Source organism: Notolabrus celidotus, chromosome 21, assembly GCF_009762535.1.
Source record: "Notolabrus celidotus isolate fNotCel1 chromosome 21, fNotCel1.pri, whole genome shotgun sequence".
NCBI classification, from domain to species: domain Eukaryota; kingdom Metazoa; phylum Chordata; class Actinopteri; order Labriformes; family Labridae; genus Notolabrus; species Notolabrus celidotus.
In genome coordinates, this window is record NC_048292.1 from 12,976,002 (window position 1) to 12,988,944 (window position 12,943).

The 12,943-nt window shown below is 41.1% G+C and overlaps 1 protein-coding gene across 3 annotated transcripts in view; it reads right to left on the reverse strand.

The window, feature by feature from the left end:
• Positions 1-12,943, reverse strand: part of apaf1 (apoptotic peptidase activating factor 1) — a 64,248-nt gene that overhangs the window by 50,147 nt on the left and 1,158 nt on the right. For all 3 annotated transcript variants that reach the window (XM_034673992.1, XM_034673995.1, XM_034673994.1), the window contains 18 exons: positions 11,405-11,586; positions 10,980-11,169; positions 10,693-10,890; positions 10,408-10,597; positions 8,032-8,144; positions 7,794-7,925; positions 7,478-7,716; positions 7,231-7,398; positions 5,500-5,631; positions 5,165-5,278; positions 4,672-4,856; positions 4,457-4,583; positions 4,192-4,317; positions 3,969-4,109; positions 3,644-3,769; positions 3,289-3,435; positions 1,551-1,679; positions 795-920 (listed from right to left, as the gene is read on the reverse strand). In XM_034673992.1, the coding sequence (XP_034529883.1) occupies positions 795-920; positions 1,551-1,679; positions 3,289-3,435; positions 3,644-3,769; positions 3,969-4,109; positions 4,192-4,317; positions 4,457-4,583; positions 4,672-4,856; positions 5,165-5,278; positions 5,500-5,631; positions 7,231-7,398; positions 7,478-7,716; positions 7,794-7,925; positions 8,032-8,144; positions 10,408-10,597; positions 10,693-10,890; positions 10,980-11,169; positions 11,405-11,548 (2,727 nt within the window). In that variant the 5' untranslated portion in view covers positions 11,549-11,586. The remainder of the gene's footprint in view (positions 1-794; positions 921-1,550; positions 1,680-3,288; positions 3,436-3,643; positions 3,770-3,968; positions 4,110-4,191; positions 4,318-4,456; positions 4,584-4,671; positions 4,857-5,164; positions 5,279-5,499; positions 5,632-7,230; positions 7,399-7,477; positions 7,717-7,793; positions 7,926-8,031; positions 8,145-10,407; positions 10,598-10,692; positions 10,891-10,979; positions 11,170-11,404; positions 11,587-12,943) is intronic.

Sequence of the window (12,943 nt, forward strand, 5' to 3'; positions counted from 1 at the left end):
TCACAGAGACAGAGTTTATTCAAAACTTCCGGATTGTTCTCGTAATGTACGTCGCTTTGGATAAAAGCGTCTGCTAAATGACATTGTAACATTGTAACATTGTAATATTGTAACATGTCGAGGGCAACTTTCAATTACATCTGCCAGCGGCTCTCCCCAAGACTCCTTTGGCGGGACACTCAATTGAGGCGCTCCATCGTTGCTATCCTCCATTTTTGCAAGGCTACTGCTGCACAGAATTGTGACGTGTGTCGCTATAAAGTGACGTGAAAGTATCTAATGCGCATCAAATACGCCTTGGCCGTTCACACTGAGGTCGCATTGAAAAAAATCTGATCTGTATCTGATTCAGGACCACATATGGAAGTGGTCTAAATCTGATTTGAAAAAAATTGATTTGGGCTAGATTTGAGTGTTCACATTGTCTCTAAAAAATCTGACCTGGTCACTTGATCCCAAAAAAATCAGATTTGGGCCACTTTTGCCTGCAGTGTGAACATAGCCTTAGAAATCCATAGTTTCTCTTATACAAGGCCCATTTAATTGGGATATATATGATGCTTTTATCCCTACAAAATAAAGTCCAGTTAAATTTTTGCACTTACACTGCATAATTCATTAGCATTCCTCTTCTTCATCTTATTCATTCCTAAAAAGTACAGCTGATGTATAATTCTTCATGCTAAGTGGTAGCAAAGCTTTTTTTTTAAGGAGACAATTAGAACAATACTGACAGTGTCAGTCCAAGCTGGCTCCACTCCACAAACACATCACCCACACTGAGTCAGTCTTACCCTGACAGTCTGGTCATCAGAGCAGGAGAGCAGCAGGGAGCCATCAGGAGAGAAGTGAACCCGCTGCACCCAACTTAGGTGACCGCTGCAGTCCGCCATCTTCTTTTTGGACTCCAAGTCCCACAGCTGGAGGACACACACACACACACACACACACACACACACGCAGGACTTAACACTTTCAACAGTATATATTAATAACTCATATTCAGACTTGAGTTATATTAACATGGTATCAAGTGAATTTGCAGCAAAAAAAATAAATGCCAAATTATTATTCAGAATTTAAGAAATCTATCAAGTATTTCCTAATAAATCTCCAATAAAACCTGAAGTATCCCAGCATTCCCACAAATACATGATACCTGGGCCTAAGTATGACCATTTTTTTACCTTCTTTTGTTTCATCTGTATAAGATTTAAATCCACAAACAATGATTTAGATTGTTTCTCGCAGCTCTCTGCCTCTCCTGTGATAACCTGTAGTACCTGGGACATTCTCTGCAAGTGATGAGAGGTCCTGCAGTCCTCTGTCCTTGCTGTTAATGCATTGATTGATGCATTCAAATATAAACCTTTACTATCTTAATATGAGCTGTCTATTAAAAATGAACCGATCACCTATTGTGTAACACAGAGTGTAATTCAGCCACCCCCTGCAACAGCATCAGTCTGTGTGGATCCCTGTACTCCTTAACACAAAGTGATGCTTCAGACATATTAGATTCAAAGAAAGGCTTCTAGTTTGTATTCTACCTCCACAGCGTAGTTGGAGAATGCAATAGCCAGCAGGTTACTGGTAGGACAGGCGTGACAGTACTGCACCATGCTCAGACGATTGGTTTTGATCTCCAACAACATGTCCGATGTCTCCACATCAAACACCTGAGAAACAAGGACAGAGAGGTTACACACACTCTACTCGGTGATTTTCAAAGCTGCAGTAAGTGTGGGACATTTATTTTTAAAGTTTGATAAAACTTTCTTTTTGTATGATAAACTGTCAACAGCAATCCAGCTCCATTATTTCTCTGTATCTGCTTTTATTTTTTATATTTGTGACTTAAATTTAATAATTCTCCCATAAAAATACAACCAATTTCATATCTATAAGATTGAGTCCATTATTTGTACTTGAATGGATATTTACAGCTACAAATATAACCTATCAGTTTTCTCTGGTTAGATAATTCTGCAATCTTTGGGATATTTTTCTTTAGTTTCTGTTATTAAAAGTCAAATCAGCTCATCTAAATAAGATGGTTGCCTCTCTATAAAGTAGCATTATATAATTGTCATTTTGGTATTGTTTTATGCATTAAAGTAGAATAATCAGCAACAACAAAGTCTCATTTGCTTCTTCTTAAAGTCAAAGAAACGAGCTCAGGCATCTGTGCAGTATTTGGGTTGTTCCCCAGAATACGAATGAATGAAGACGTAGAGGACACAGACAGACTGATTACAGGACAAGACTGACTGATTTTGGAAAGCTCAGGAGAGGAGGGGGAGGGGGTTCACATTTACACATTTACAACCAGGACACACACACGAGAGACTCTCTGAAAGACAAACTGACAAACAGCCTCCCATCGGCGCGCTCTCCAGTTAAACAACTCAACATCAACAAGGACAGGGAGGACAAAGTGAACCCTGTGGTGTTGGGTGTTAATCTGAGCGGCCCAGACGTGAACAGCAAGACATTAAACACCTTCTACACAAGAACAACACAATCCAGCAAGTGATCACACCTGAGTCAAACATAATTATGCCCTTTGGAACTTAGTTTCACTTTCTAATACACTTAATAGGGATGCACCGATCCTACTTTTTAGGTCCTGATACCTATATCGATACCTGGGCTTTGGTATCTGCTGGTACCGATACTAGCCGATCCGATCCCGGCATTGATTTAACAATCTCTATTCCTTAATGTGAGGATAGAATCATGTTTTGGCAACTTCAGGCTTTTCTGACTTTGTAGGAACAATTAAATCCAAAAACCTGTCCCTTTTTTCACACTTTAAATCCATTAATAGAAGGTTTCTTCATTCTTTGCAGTAAGCTACAGCTGACATAAACTTCCTCCTTTGGGCTTCCATTATATTTTTCAGCGTGTCTGCCATCCGTCGAAACATATTCACTGAGATGAATAGATCTGCCATGTGGATCAGCACTATATATTGGCCCCTTGTCACCGATATCCGATCTAGCTTTGTTTTTGTTTTTTAAGTTATATTTTTGGCCTTTTTGTCTTTATTTTATAGGACAGCTGAAGAGAGACAGGAAATGTGGGGAGTAGAGAGAGGGAAAGACATGCAGAAAATGCTCAACCGGCCGGGAATCGAGCCGGTGACCCCTGCGAAGAGGACTGTAGCCTCTGTATGTGTGGCGCTTAGACCGCCAGGCCATCAGCGCCCCATCCGATCTAGCTTTTTGAGTCCAATCTAGTCGATATCCGATACCAGGATCGGATAGGTGCATCCCTAACACTTACCAGAGCGGCATTTCTGGCTGCACATATGATGCGTTTGCCATCAGCTGTCCAGGTGCTGCACTTAACAAAAACCTCTTCGTCGCTCTCTGCAAGCACGTCTCGCACGTTGATTGTCTTCCACTCGTTCGCAGACGACACCTGAAAAAGCTGCATGAAAGCAAAACACACAAAAACGTTCAGTGACAGCAGACATGTTCCAGCAGTACACAGTTGAGTTTCATATTTTGGAATCCTGAACCAACTCCACTGTGCATGATGCTCAAACAGGAAGTGGAAAATTATAGCGGTGCATCCTACTGGCATGAATCAAGTTCAATCAAGCAGCTTTATAAGTGTCTAGTTTGATGGCCGTCACCTTTACGGTGCCGTCGTTAGAGGAAGTGGACACATAGGTGTCATCAGGGGAGAAACAGCAGTGATTAACGGGCTCGAAGTGGCCAAACATGGTGTTCTGGGAGGACGGCTTGTTGAGGTTCCACAACTGCAGAAACAAAGACACAAATGGAAAGAGAAAGAGATAAAAACAGACTGAAGGAAGAATAAAGGAAGGGTGTTTTGCAACATACAATGATATTATGTAAGTGTAATGACAGGCAAACATAATACTCCAAATAAAGGAGATAGAACCTGCTAGGTATAAGAAAAAAGTTCAACAAGGTTGAACAGCCACACTGACAAACCTTGGCATTCATGAACTTGTCATTGGAGCATGTGGCCAGCAGGAGGCGCCGTGTCGTGTTGGTGAACTGACAGTGGTTGACCTGCTCCTCATGCTCCTCCTCAAAAACCCTCAACAGCATGGCTCGCTCCACGTTCCACACCTATGAGACAAAGTTGCGATAAATAACAATGACAGATGATGAAAAAGTGGGTGATTGATTTTCAGTGGAGAGATCTGCTCACCTTGACTTTCCTGTCACTAGAGCAGGTCGCTAAAAGGCGGTCGTCCGGGGAGAAGGCACAGCAGAGCACCTCGTCATCGTGGGCCTGGATCTCTGTGAGTTTCTCGCCTGAGGTGCTTTTGAACACCTGAGTGCAGAAGGTACACAGCAGTGTGTTTATTCACTTTAAGGTGCTGTGCTGACTGTTTTCATGTGGAAACTTCCAACAAATCCAACCTGCAGAATATCAGCCATATGAAATAAATTAGGTTTGTAGGAATTGATACCTTGAGCGTCTTGCTGGCTCCACAGGAGGCAATCTTGGCTCCGTCGTGAGAGAAGCAGGCAGAGTAGATGGAGCCCTGATGGGGATGGATCACCAGTCGGGACAGACTTTCAACACTGCCCTTATTCCTGTATGGAAAAACAAAAACAAAAAATCAAACATAAGACATGCTCCATGATCAAAATTATCAGGTATAATTTCAACTTTGTTGCATACAGCCAGTCAAAGTAGAGTCTCCCTCTGCTGGCCCGGTCCTGTGCCTGCAGCAGAGCCTGTCTGTACACCTCAGAGGAGTGTGGCTGAGAGAGTGCAAGCTGCACCACGTCCGGGAAAGGACGCTGCTCCAGCTGGTGGCCGTTGAGAGACAGAAACTCCTGGAACTGACTTCTCACGTCACTGTTCTGAAGGAGACAGGAGAGAAGCGATCAATATATCATCAGTGCCGAATACTGATGCATGTTGCTGGGGCCCCATACTCTGCATGTCCTTGTGAAACAGATTTAAGAATAATGGGCTTGTGTGTGATAAAGCAGCTGGGGATCATCATGTTTACCCTCTTGCAATGACAATAATTGAGATACAGGTAAAACATGTAAAACAGGTAAAACATCTGCATATCATTTAATCAAAGCATGAATGTGATGGAGAAGTCAAAGCCAAAAGACACAGACAGGCTTATGACAGCTTAAAGATGTTGTTGTCTGCTGACCTCTTTGTCCAGTATAGGTCCGTACTCCACATAATCATTGATGAGGTGAGCTGGACCCATGATCTGGGACTTTGTGGTGACCCAGTCCAGAGAAAACATGAGCGAGTAGAGCTCCTACACAGAGAAGGGAACAGACAGAACAAAAACATAGAAAGAGACAATTAGTTGAATATTTGTTATTTCTATACCCGCTGTGAAAAGACTATTCCCAAATCAAATGCATTTGTTGGTGCATTAGGAACTGAATTGGTTAGTTTTTAAGCACAATTATTATTAGTTAATGATTTAAAAGCTAGACATGTATAGAAATATGCATGTGTATATGTGTGTGTTACCTGAGACAGGTTGGCTTTGGCCATGTGGAAGGTTAAGAATCTGATCCAGTAGAGACATTCCTCGTCTCCTGATGTGGGAGGACCGTCTCTGTAGTGCTGCTGGTACTGATGCACCACCTTAGAGTGAAGGCTCTGAAACACACAACGCATCAGAAAAAAAGAGTGTCCATATGATTGTCATTTTAGGAGAGAACAGTCAGATTATTGTTGAATCCTGATGATCTGTTGGTGCCATCATTACAATGAAATGCTCATAATGAAAATAAAGCCATACATACCATATATGGCTAAAAATAACAACGTGGGAAGTGATTTCTTCATGCTAACATGAAACACAAGTTTGTATTGTTTTGCATTTTGACTGACTGATTTCCTTTTGGTCATCTGGAATGTTTTTACCTGGACATATTTTTTTTTATCACAAGGCTTTCAGTGCCTCCTTTTATTTCTACTGAGACAACGCCACAAAGTACAGTTCTGAAACCTGAACAATGATACACATGACTTAAATTGTAAAGGTAGGAACTTCATACATATTAGATAGTTTCACTTCAAAAGAAACGTGGAAGATACTTTAGTATTCAACATAATAGAAGTCAAATTCAAATTCAAAAGTCAACGTCAAAGTCTTCTTTATTGTCAAATAAACTGCAGTATGCACTAGAGACATACTGAGGATTTGATATTGCCTTTCTCTCTCAGACCCTAGCAACGACAACAACAGATAAACATAGGGAAGCTAGAAAAAGATAAGAAGTAAGCTAATAAAAATAATAAAATACAGTTTAAAACAGTGCAAAAACTTTGCTTTAGTGCAATTAAAAATCAAAGTGAGTGTGTGCGTTTCAGTCCTGAGGATGACAGACCTCAGCGTTGATTTGTGAAGGGGGCACTATGGGAAGAGGGGGCAAAACAGGGAGAGAGTTCAGCATCCTGACTGCCTGGTGGATAAAACTGTCCCTCAGTCTGCTGGTTCTGGCCCGAAGACTGTGTAATCTCCTTCCTGATGGCAACAGGCTGAAGAGGCTGTGAGACAGGCGGGAGGGGTCGCCTGCTATGCGCAGGGCTTTTCGGGTGAGGCGGGAAGAGTAAATGTCATGGAAGGTGGGGATTAATGTAATGATTTGATTTCATCAGTGACAAATACTGATAGACTATTAAAATTATGTTTTCTGTGTCTTCACTGCAAAACTAGCCGTGTTTAACATGTTAAACAGACTTAGTAGTAGTATTTTAGGACCAAACATGAAAAAAAAGTTAAAGTTGCTGCACGGTTATTGTTCCTTTGGTGTTTGGATGATCAGCTTGAATCAAAGGCTTAAATTTCACCTGAAGCAAACAGGGACAAAAACAGCCTCTGTGATGAAATGTGTTACCATATCTGCGCAGCTTCATTCTGTTTAATCAAAAACGTGACATTACAGTTCCAAAAACTTTCATATACTTGACACATCAGCTGATGATCTATAGACTCATCGAGGAAACTGTCTCGCCATTGTTAAGGAGACGAGGGCAAATACTCTTTCTCTCTAATCCTGCTTTGCGGTATACCCTTCAGAACCAGCCTGATCCCTGAGTTGTGATGTCATCCACAAACAGACATAAAAACAAACTTGCATTTCTCCTAGCACACTCATCCAATCCTTTACAATGATAACCAGCACTTTTCAGCTGCTGTAAATACAGTGAGTAAGTTTTAGTTCTTTTGAAGTAGTTTGCATTCAATCTAACCTCTAGCTGAGTGCGATTCTGCTCCACCAGGAAGTCCAGCTGCAGGTCATGGAGGTAGTACAGGTAGGGCTTATTGTGATTGTCCACAAACAGCAGAGACCTGTTGACAAACTCCTCGAGAATGTCCTCCACCTCTTCCGGCTCCAAGTCCCACAGTATGGACAGCACCTGGAGAAAAAAAAAACACAGTTTAACACAACTACACAAAACGAGACATGCAAGCATCGATCTTCTGGTGCAGCCGAACCTTTGCAGGGATTTTGATGTCCTTCTCCAGCACAGTGAGGTCCTTATAGAGCTCTCTGTGCTCATCAGGTAGGACTTCGATGCTCGCAGACATGGCTTGGTCAAGGGCGTCGTAGTCGTAAGATGATGACTTCTTTATTCTCTTAAAGCGTTTCTGCTGCAGCTGACAGAGGTAGTAACGCCAGCGGTTTGGTTTGTCTTTGAGGAGAGCGCCGATCAGGGACACTACAAGAGGGGAACCTGTAATGCGAAGAGAAAAATTAACACACTGTAGAACTACTCAAAACTTCTGGCTGCATGTTAAGTGGTAAACAAACCTTTGCATTCTCTGACTATGCTTCGAGCCTCTTCAGGAAGTCCCTGTGGTTTACTGTTTGTATAAAGAGCCAGGATCTCCAGTCCTTTGTCTTCATCCAGACCACTCTCCACTTCGACCTCATATTTAGCACCTACAAAATTAAAAGTTACACCCCAGTTAAATAAATTAATAACAGCACATTTAATTCGTCCAAGTCTGCATGCACGTGCTCTAACGTACAAAAATCAGATCCTTACCACTGACAGAATCTGCAAGACTTCTATTCCTGGTGGTCAACAGGATGCGACAGTGGATATCAAATGCCTTTAACACCATGCTGTCCCAGATGTCATCAAGAATCAGGAGAGACCTGAAGCCCAAACAGAAAAAACAAGAGACAGGAATACGATGAAAGCGTGTTTACACAGAAGCTTCAATGCGAAAGTTTAACAAACACAAGTCTTTTAAACAGAAGTCGTTCTGTATTAGCTTGAGTTGATTCTAACTCTGTGTGGTGATACTTCAGGTTTCAGTTTCATTTTTCTGCTGTTGCTCTTGTTGTTGTTATTTTGTGCTTGGTGAATTAGGATGAGTAGGGTGTCACTTGTACTCAGTGTATTCCAGCGAGTGACGTCACCAGCAATCTCAGTGGGGACTTCCACCATCCTTCTTCTGTTACTCACCAATCACCTGTCGCCTGCTTCCCTCCACGCCTTCTTTAAAAGGGCCACTCACCCCCACCGCCAAACTCATGTATCTGTGTTTCTAGAGTGACTATTTATAGAAGATCAGGTAAGACTACAAGGTTTCATTTCATTCATTTTACAGTATGTCAGTGCATGGTAATAAAATAAGAAGCTGTTCTGTCTAGTTTAGTCCACAGGAGAGAACTTCAGTGCTAACTGGAGAGCAGACAAGATCCCAAGTTACCTGGTAGTGCAGGTGTTTAAAGTGTATAAAAACAGTACTTCAGGATCTTTCTGAATCAGTGGATATCAGCTGCTCACATACAGCCACAGTCTGCATCGCTCATCATTCACTAAAGCCGTTGTTTTACCCACTTTCTTCAATTTTCAGAAGTTATAAGTGCATCTTCAAAAGGGAGTTTTCAGCCCTCAGTGTTCTATTATTACATAATTGTCATGATCCTCATCATGGCAGCCCTCTCCTCTCCCTCTTTGTGTGTGTTTTGTCATTTCCCTGTCTGTTGCTCCTCCTCCTGTGTCTCTTCCCCTTGTTTGTGTCTTGTGGGTGAATGTGGGCGGGGTTTCCATTCTGCAGGCAGCACCAGGTGAAGCCACCCAATAATCAACCCTCTCCTATAAAGACTCCGGATTCTCTCCTACTCGTTGCCAGATCGTACTTCAGTTTTAAGTGGTACACTGAGTCCGTGGCTCCTCAAGCATGTTTTTGTTTTGCTTGTCTTTGTGTGTGTCAAGCTGACGTCCTTGTGTGTTTTCATCTAGATTCAGAGTTTGCCGTGCATGCTTCCTGCTCTCGTGCTGATCGCTTCTCTGTCTGCTGCTGAACCTGCCTGCCTTTGCCTGAGCTCCAGTTACCCTCTGTGGAAGGACACTGGAAAGAGGGACTGCTCCGCTCGTTACCCACGGCGCCATTACCACGGAGTTCACTCTAAATAAACACTTGTATTTTCACAATCCAGCTTGCCTGAGTTCTGCATTTGGGTCCAGTCCTAGTGACAATCATAACAATAATGGCACAAACCATGGTCCACACCATATGTTTAACTTGTGAAATACACTGTGCTAGCTGTCAAAGGGGAAGACTGAGCTGGGATTACAAAATCTAAAGCTATTACTGTGTCAGCTTATTATTTTTATTATTTTTTTTATAATTATTATTTTAATAATTTAATCATTTATTTCTCTTATTTATAAAAATGTATTATTCATTTATCTATTTATTTATTTATTTATTTATTTATTGTGTTCATCTGATCTGATCTGATCTGATTTTTAACTTTTCTTTCCACTCTTACTTATTTTATTATTTTTTCTGCGTTGATTTTCTTTATTTTTATCTATTTTATTTATAATCATGCCTTTTATAATTTTATCATTGCTGTTGTTTTCTGTCTCTCTGTTATTCTGTGAAGTACTTTGGGCTGCATGTTTATATGTATGAAAGGTGTTATATAAATAAAGTCGAGTTGAGTTGAGTCGAGCTGTATATTGTGCAGTAATCTCTATTGCACACTTACAGCCACAGTGTCTGGGTCAGATTCTTTAAAACTGGCGTGGTAGAGTGGTAGAGCTGACCCCGTCTGCAGGGGGTTGCTTTCTCAACAAAGGGCCTTGCTGACTGAGATCCTCTGTGTGTCATACACTTACTATTGAGAAGCTCCTCACACAACCTCACTTAAAAAAATGGAACTATCCCTTTAATTGACTTTCATTTTTTTAGACAATTTAACAAGCCCAAATATCTTTTTTTTTCTTTCAAGTTATGCACAAAGTTGTGTCAAGAAGTCTAAGTTCCTCACTTCTCTCCTCATGGCTGTTTGTTCTGTATTTATTCAAGCTAAAATCAACAAACCCATTTGCTCTACAAACAGTTCTAGATATCTAGAAACGCACAAAACAGACAGATCATGTGTGTCAACATGAACTAACCTGGGATATTTGCGCAGCATGAGGAAGCGTAGACGCTCCTTGGCTTCATCCAGAGAGTTTGGGGGCCGGTGTTGAGACTGTGCCTCCAGGCTCTGCTCTAGACGGAAACACAAGGACTGCATCTTCACCAGCAAGTCAGGTTTGTCCAGCTGACCAATGGACAGCCAGTGGATCCCTCCGGGGAAGCAGTCTGCATAAAAGCAAAGGGTAAGGGAACAGACAGATGTGTAGTTATGGAGATAGTCAATGTTAGATAGTGTGTGCCGTCGGTTAAAGATGATTCACCTTCAATGAGTCCATGGTGTCTGACAGCCTCAGCAGCAAGGACAGATTTGCCTGAACCAGCCATGCCAAAGATAGTGATCCAGCCCGTGTCCTTGTGCAGCCGGTAGAGCTTCTCCCTGACTCGGTTCACAAGCTCAGGTCTGCTGACAAACACCACAGGTCTCTGTGGTACGCCACCCTCGCTGAGCAGTGTCTGGACTGTTTGACAAAAAGGAAAGGGTTTAACAGGACAACATGATTTATGAAAACATACAATATATTAAAAAACACACAGCTCCCCTTCTCACCAGAAGATGTGAAGCAATCGGACGAGCCGTTCTGTTTGCTGGTTGATGTTTGCGGTAGGTCGCCATGAAGCAGATTAGCCAAATCATCATATGTCTCCTTGACCAAGGCATTGTAGAAGGAGATGTAGGCACGGTTGTCCTTCCTCAGCAGAAGCTCCAGCAGGGCAGCAGCCTGATCCTTCCTGTTGGGCTGCAGGGAAAAGAGATATTAGAGACGAAATTTTGACTTCATGACTTGCATTTTCCGTCCTGCTGTTTTGAAGATTCTCATAGAAGCTGTTACTGATTTGCAACAACAAAGACAGAGCAAGTATTTGTAAGAATTTGAACAGAGTTGTGCAAAGAAGCAACAATTTGTTTGACTGACATTGTTGAATTGATGTTACATTTCCCTGGTCAGTCTCACAGTTGAAGCACAAGCTCACCTTTGTTCTGATCATCTCCTCCTCATCCACAGTAAGCACATCATCGCTGATCATGTGGTCCATCAGGTAGGAGGGCTTAATGTCCTGCTCCAGCCTGTGGCGAAAGCGCAGCAAACTGCTCCTCGCCTTTTCCTCCAACGCCATCCTTACACAGCACGCTGACCATGCAGCTTCCTCTTAGACTGCAAATGAAAAGATGAGGCAAAGTTTGAGTTCTGTAAGAATTATACACCGTCTGTCAAAACTGTTGTCTTGTCAGAGACATTATACATGGGGCGAGTGTGCTGTGGGTGACAATTAATCATTAGTATGCTACAGAAAAAGCCTTTCAATTCTCAGTGAGTGAAACATTTTGCTGTTAAAAAAAAAGCAGGATGACATTTTTAGTTGAAGAACACTATTTACACATGTGCAAGACAAATCAGCAATGAAATATGGGGTATCCCTTTGTCCACAGGGGGTGCCAAAATCGACATAAACCAAACTTTAAGCTTTGAAAATAAGAAACAGTTTTCACAATAAACTATTTTTAAAAATGGCATACTGACAGAATAGTCACTTAAAAAGATGTTCACAACTTATCTCTCTTTGAAGTTTAATGTGAGGATTTTTTAAATTATAATTATTCAATCCAAAAACATGCTCAGGTTGATTGATCACTCTAAATTGCCCCGTAGGTGTGAGTGTGTGTGTGAATGGTTGTCTGTCTCTCTGTGTTAGCCCTGTGATAGGTTGGCGACCTGTCCAGGGTGTACCCTGCCTTCCGCCCGAAGCCAGCTGGGATAGGCTCCAGCCCCCCGTGACCCCTAACGGGATAAGCGGTCAAGATAATGGATGGATGGACGGATTATTGTTATTGCTGTTGTTATTATTATTATTATTATTATTATTATTATTGTTATAATTATTATCATTATTATACTATACGATACGATGTCCTTTATTGTCCCCATAAGGAAATTTGTCTTTGACATCAGTGCTGCACATGTTACCTGCTCCTACAAAAAACACCACAATGACACAAGAACACATAAATAAATAAGAAAAAATACAATAAATAGTACACATTCATACAACACACAGCATACTCTTAAATAGAGGGCACCATAACACTGTCCCAACCCTAAAAGGCTATTTACTGTTTAAAATTCTAATAGAGATCGGCACAAAGGAGTTTTTAAAACGATTATCATTATCCTAATTACTATTTATACAATTATTTATATTTATTGTTGTTGTTATTATTATTACTATTTTTTGTTTTTGTGTTAATCATTACAATCTTAATATTATTGTTTTTTTGTATGTTTGTATTTACTTAATTTTAAGATTTCAAAAATCTTGTTTGTTTTTTGTCTCTGAGTCTGATGGCTGCATTGTTGTTTTGTGATGTTGGCTGGGTCTAAAAAAAAAAACGTTAAAATAAATAAATAAATAAAAAGATGTTCACTTTATTTAGAGACAGGACAATGATCTGCAGGTTTTTTTAATTATTGAAGAATGCTATAATTTTATGACAATACTATGAATGTTTTGTTT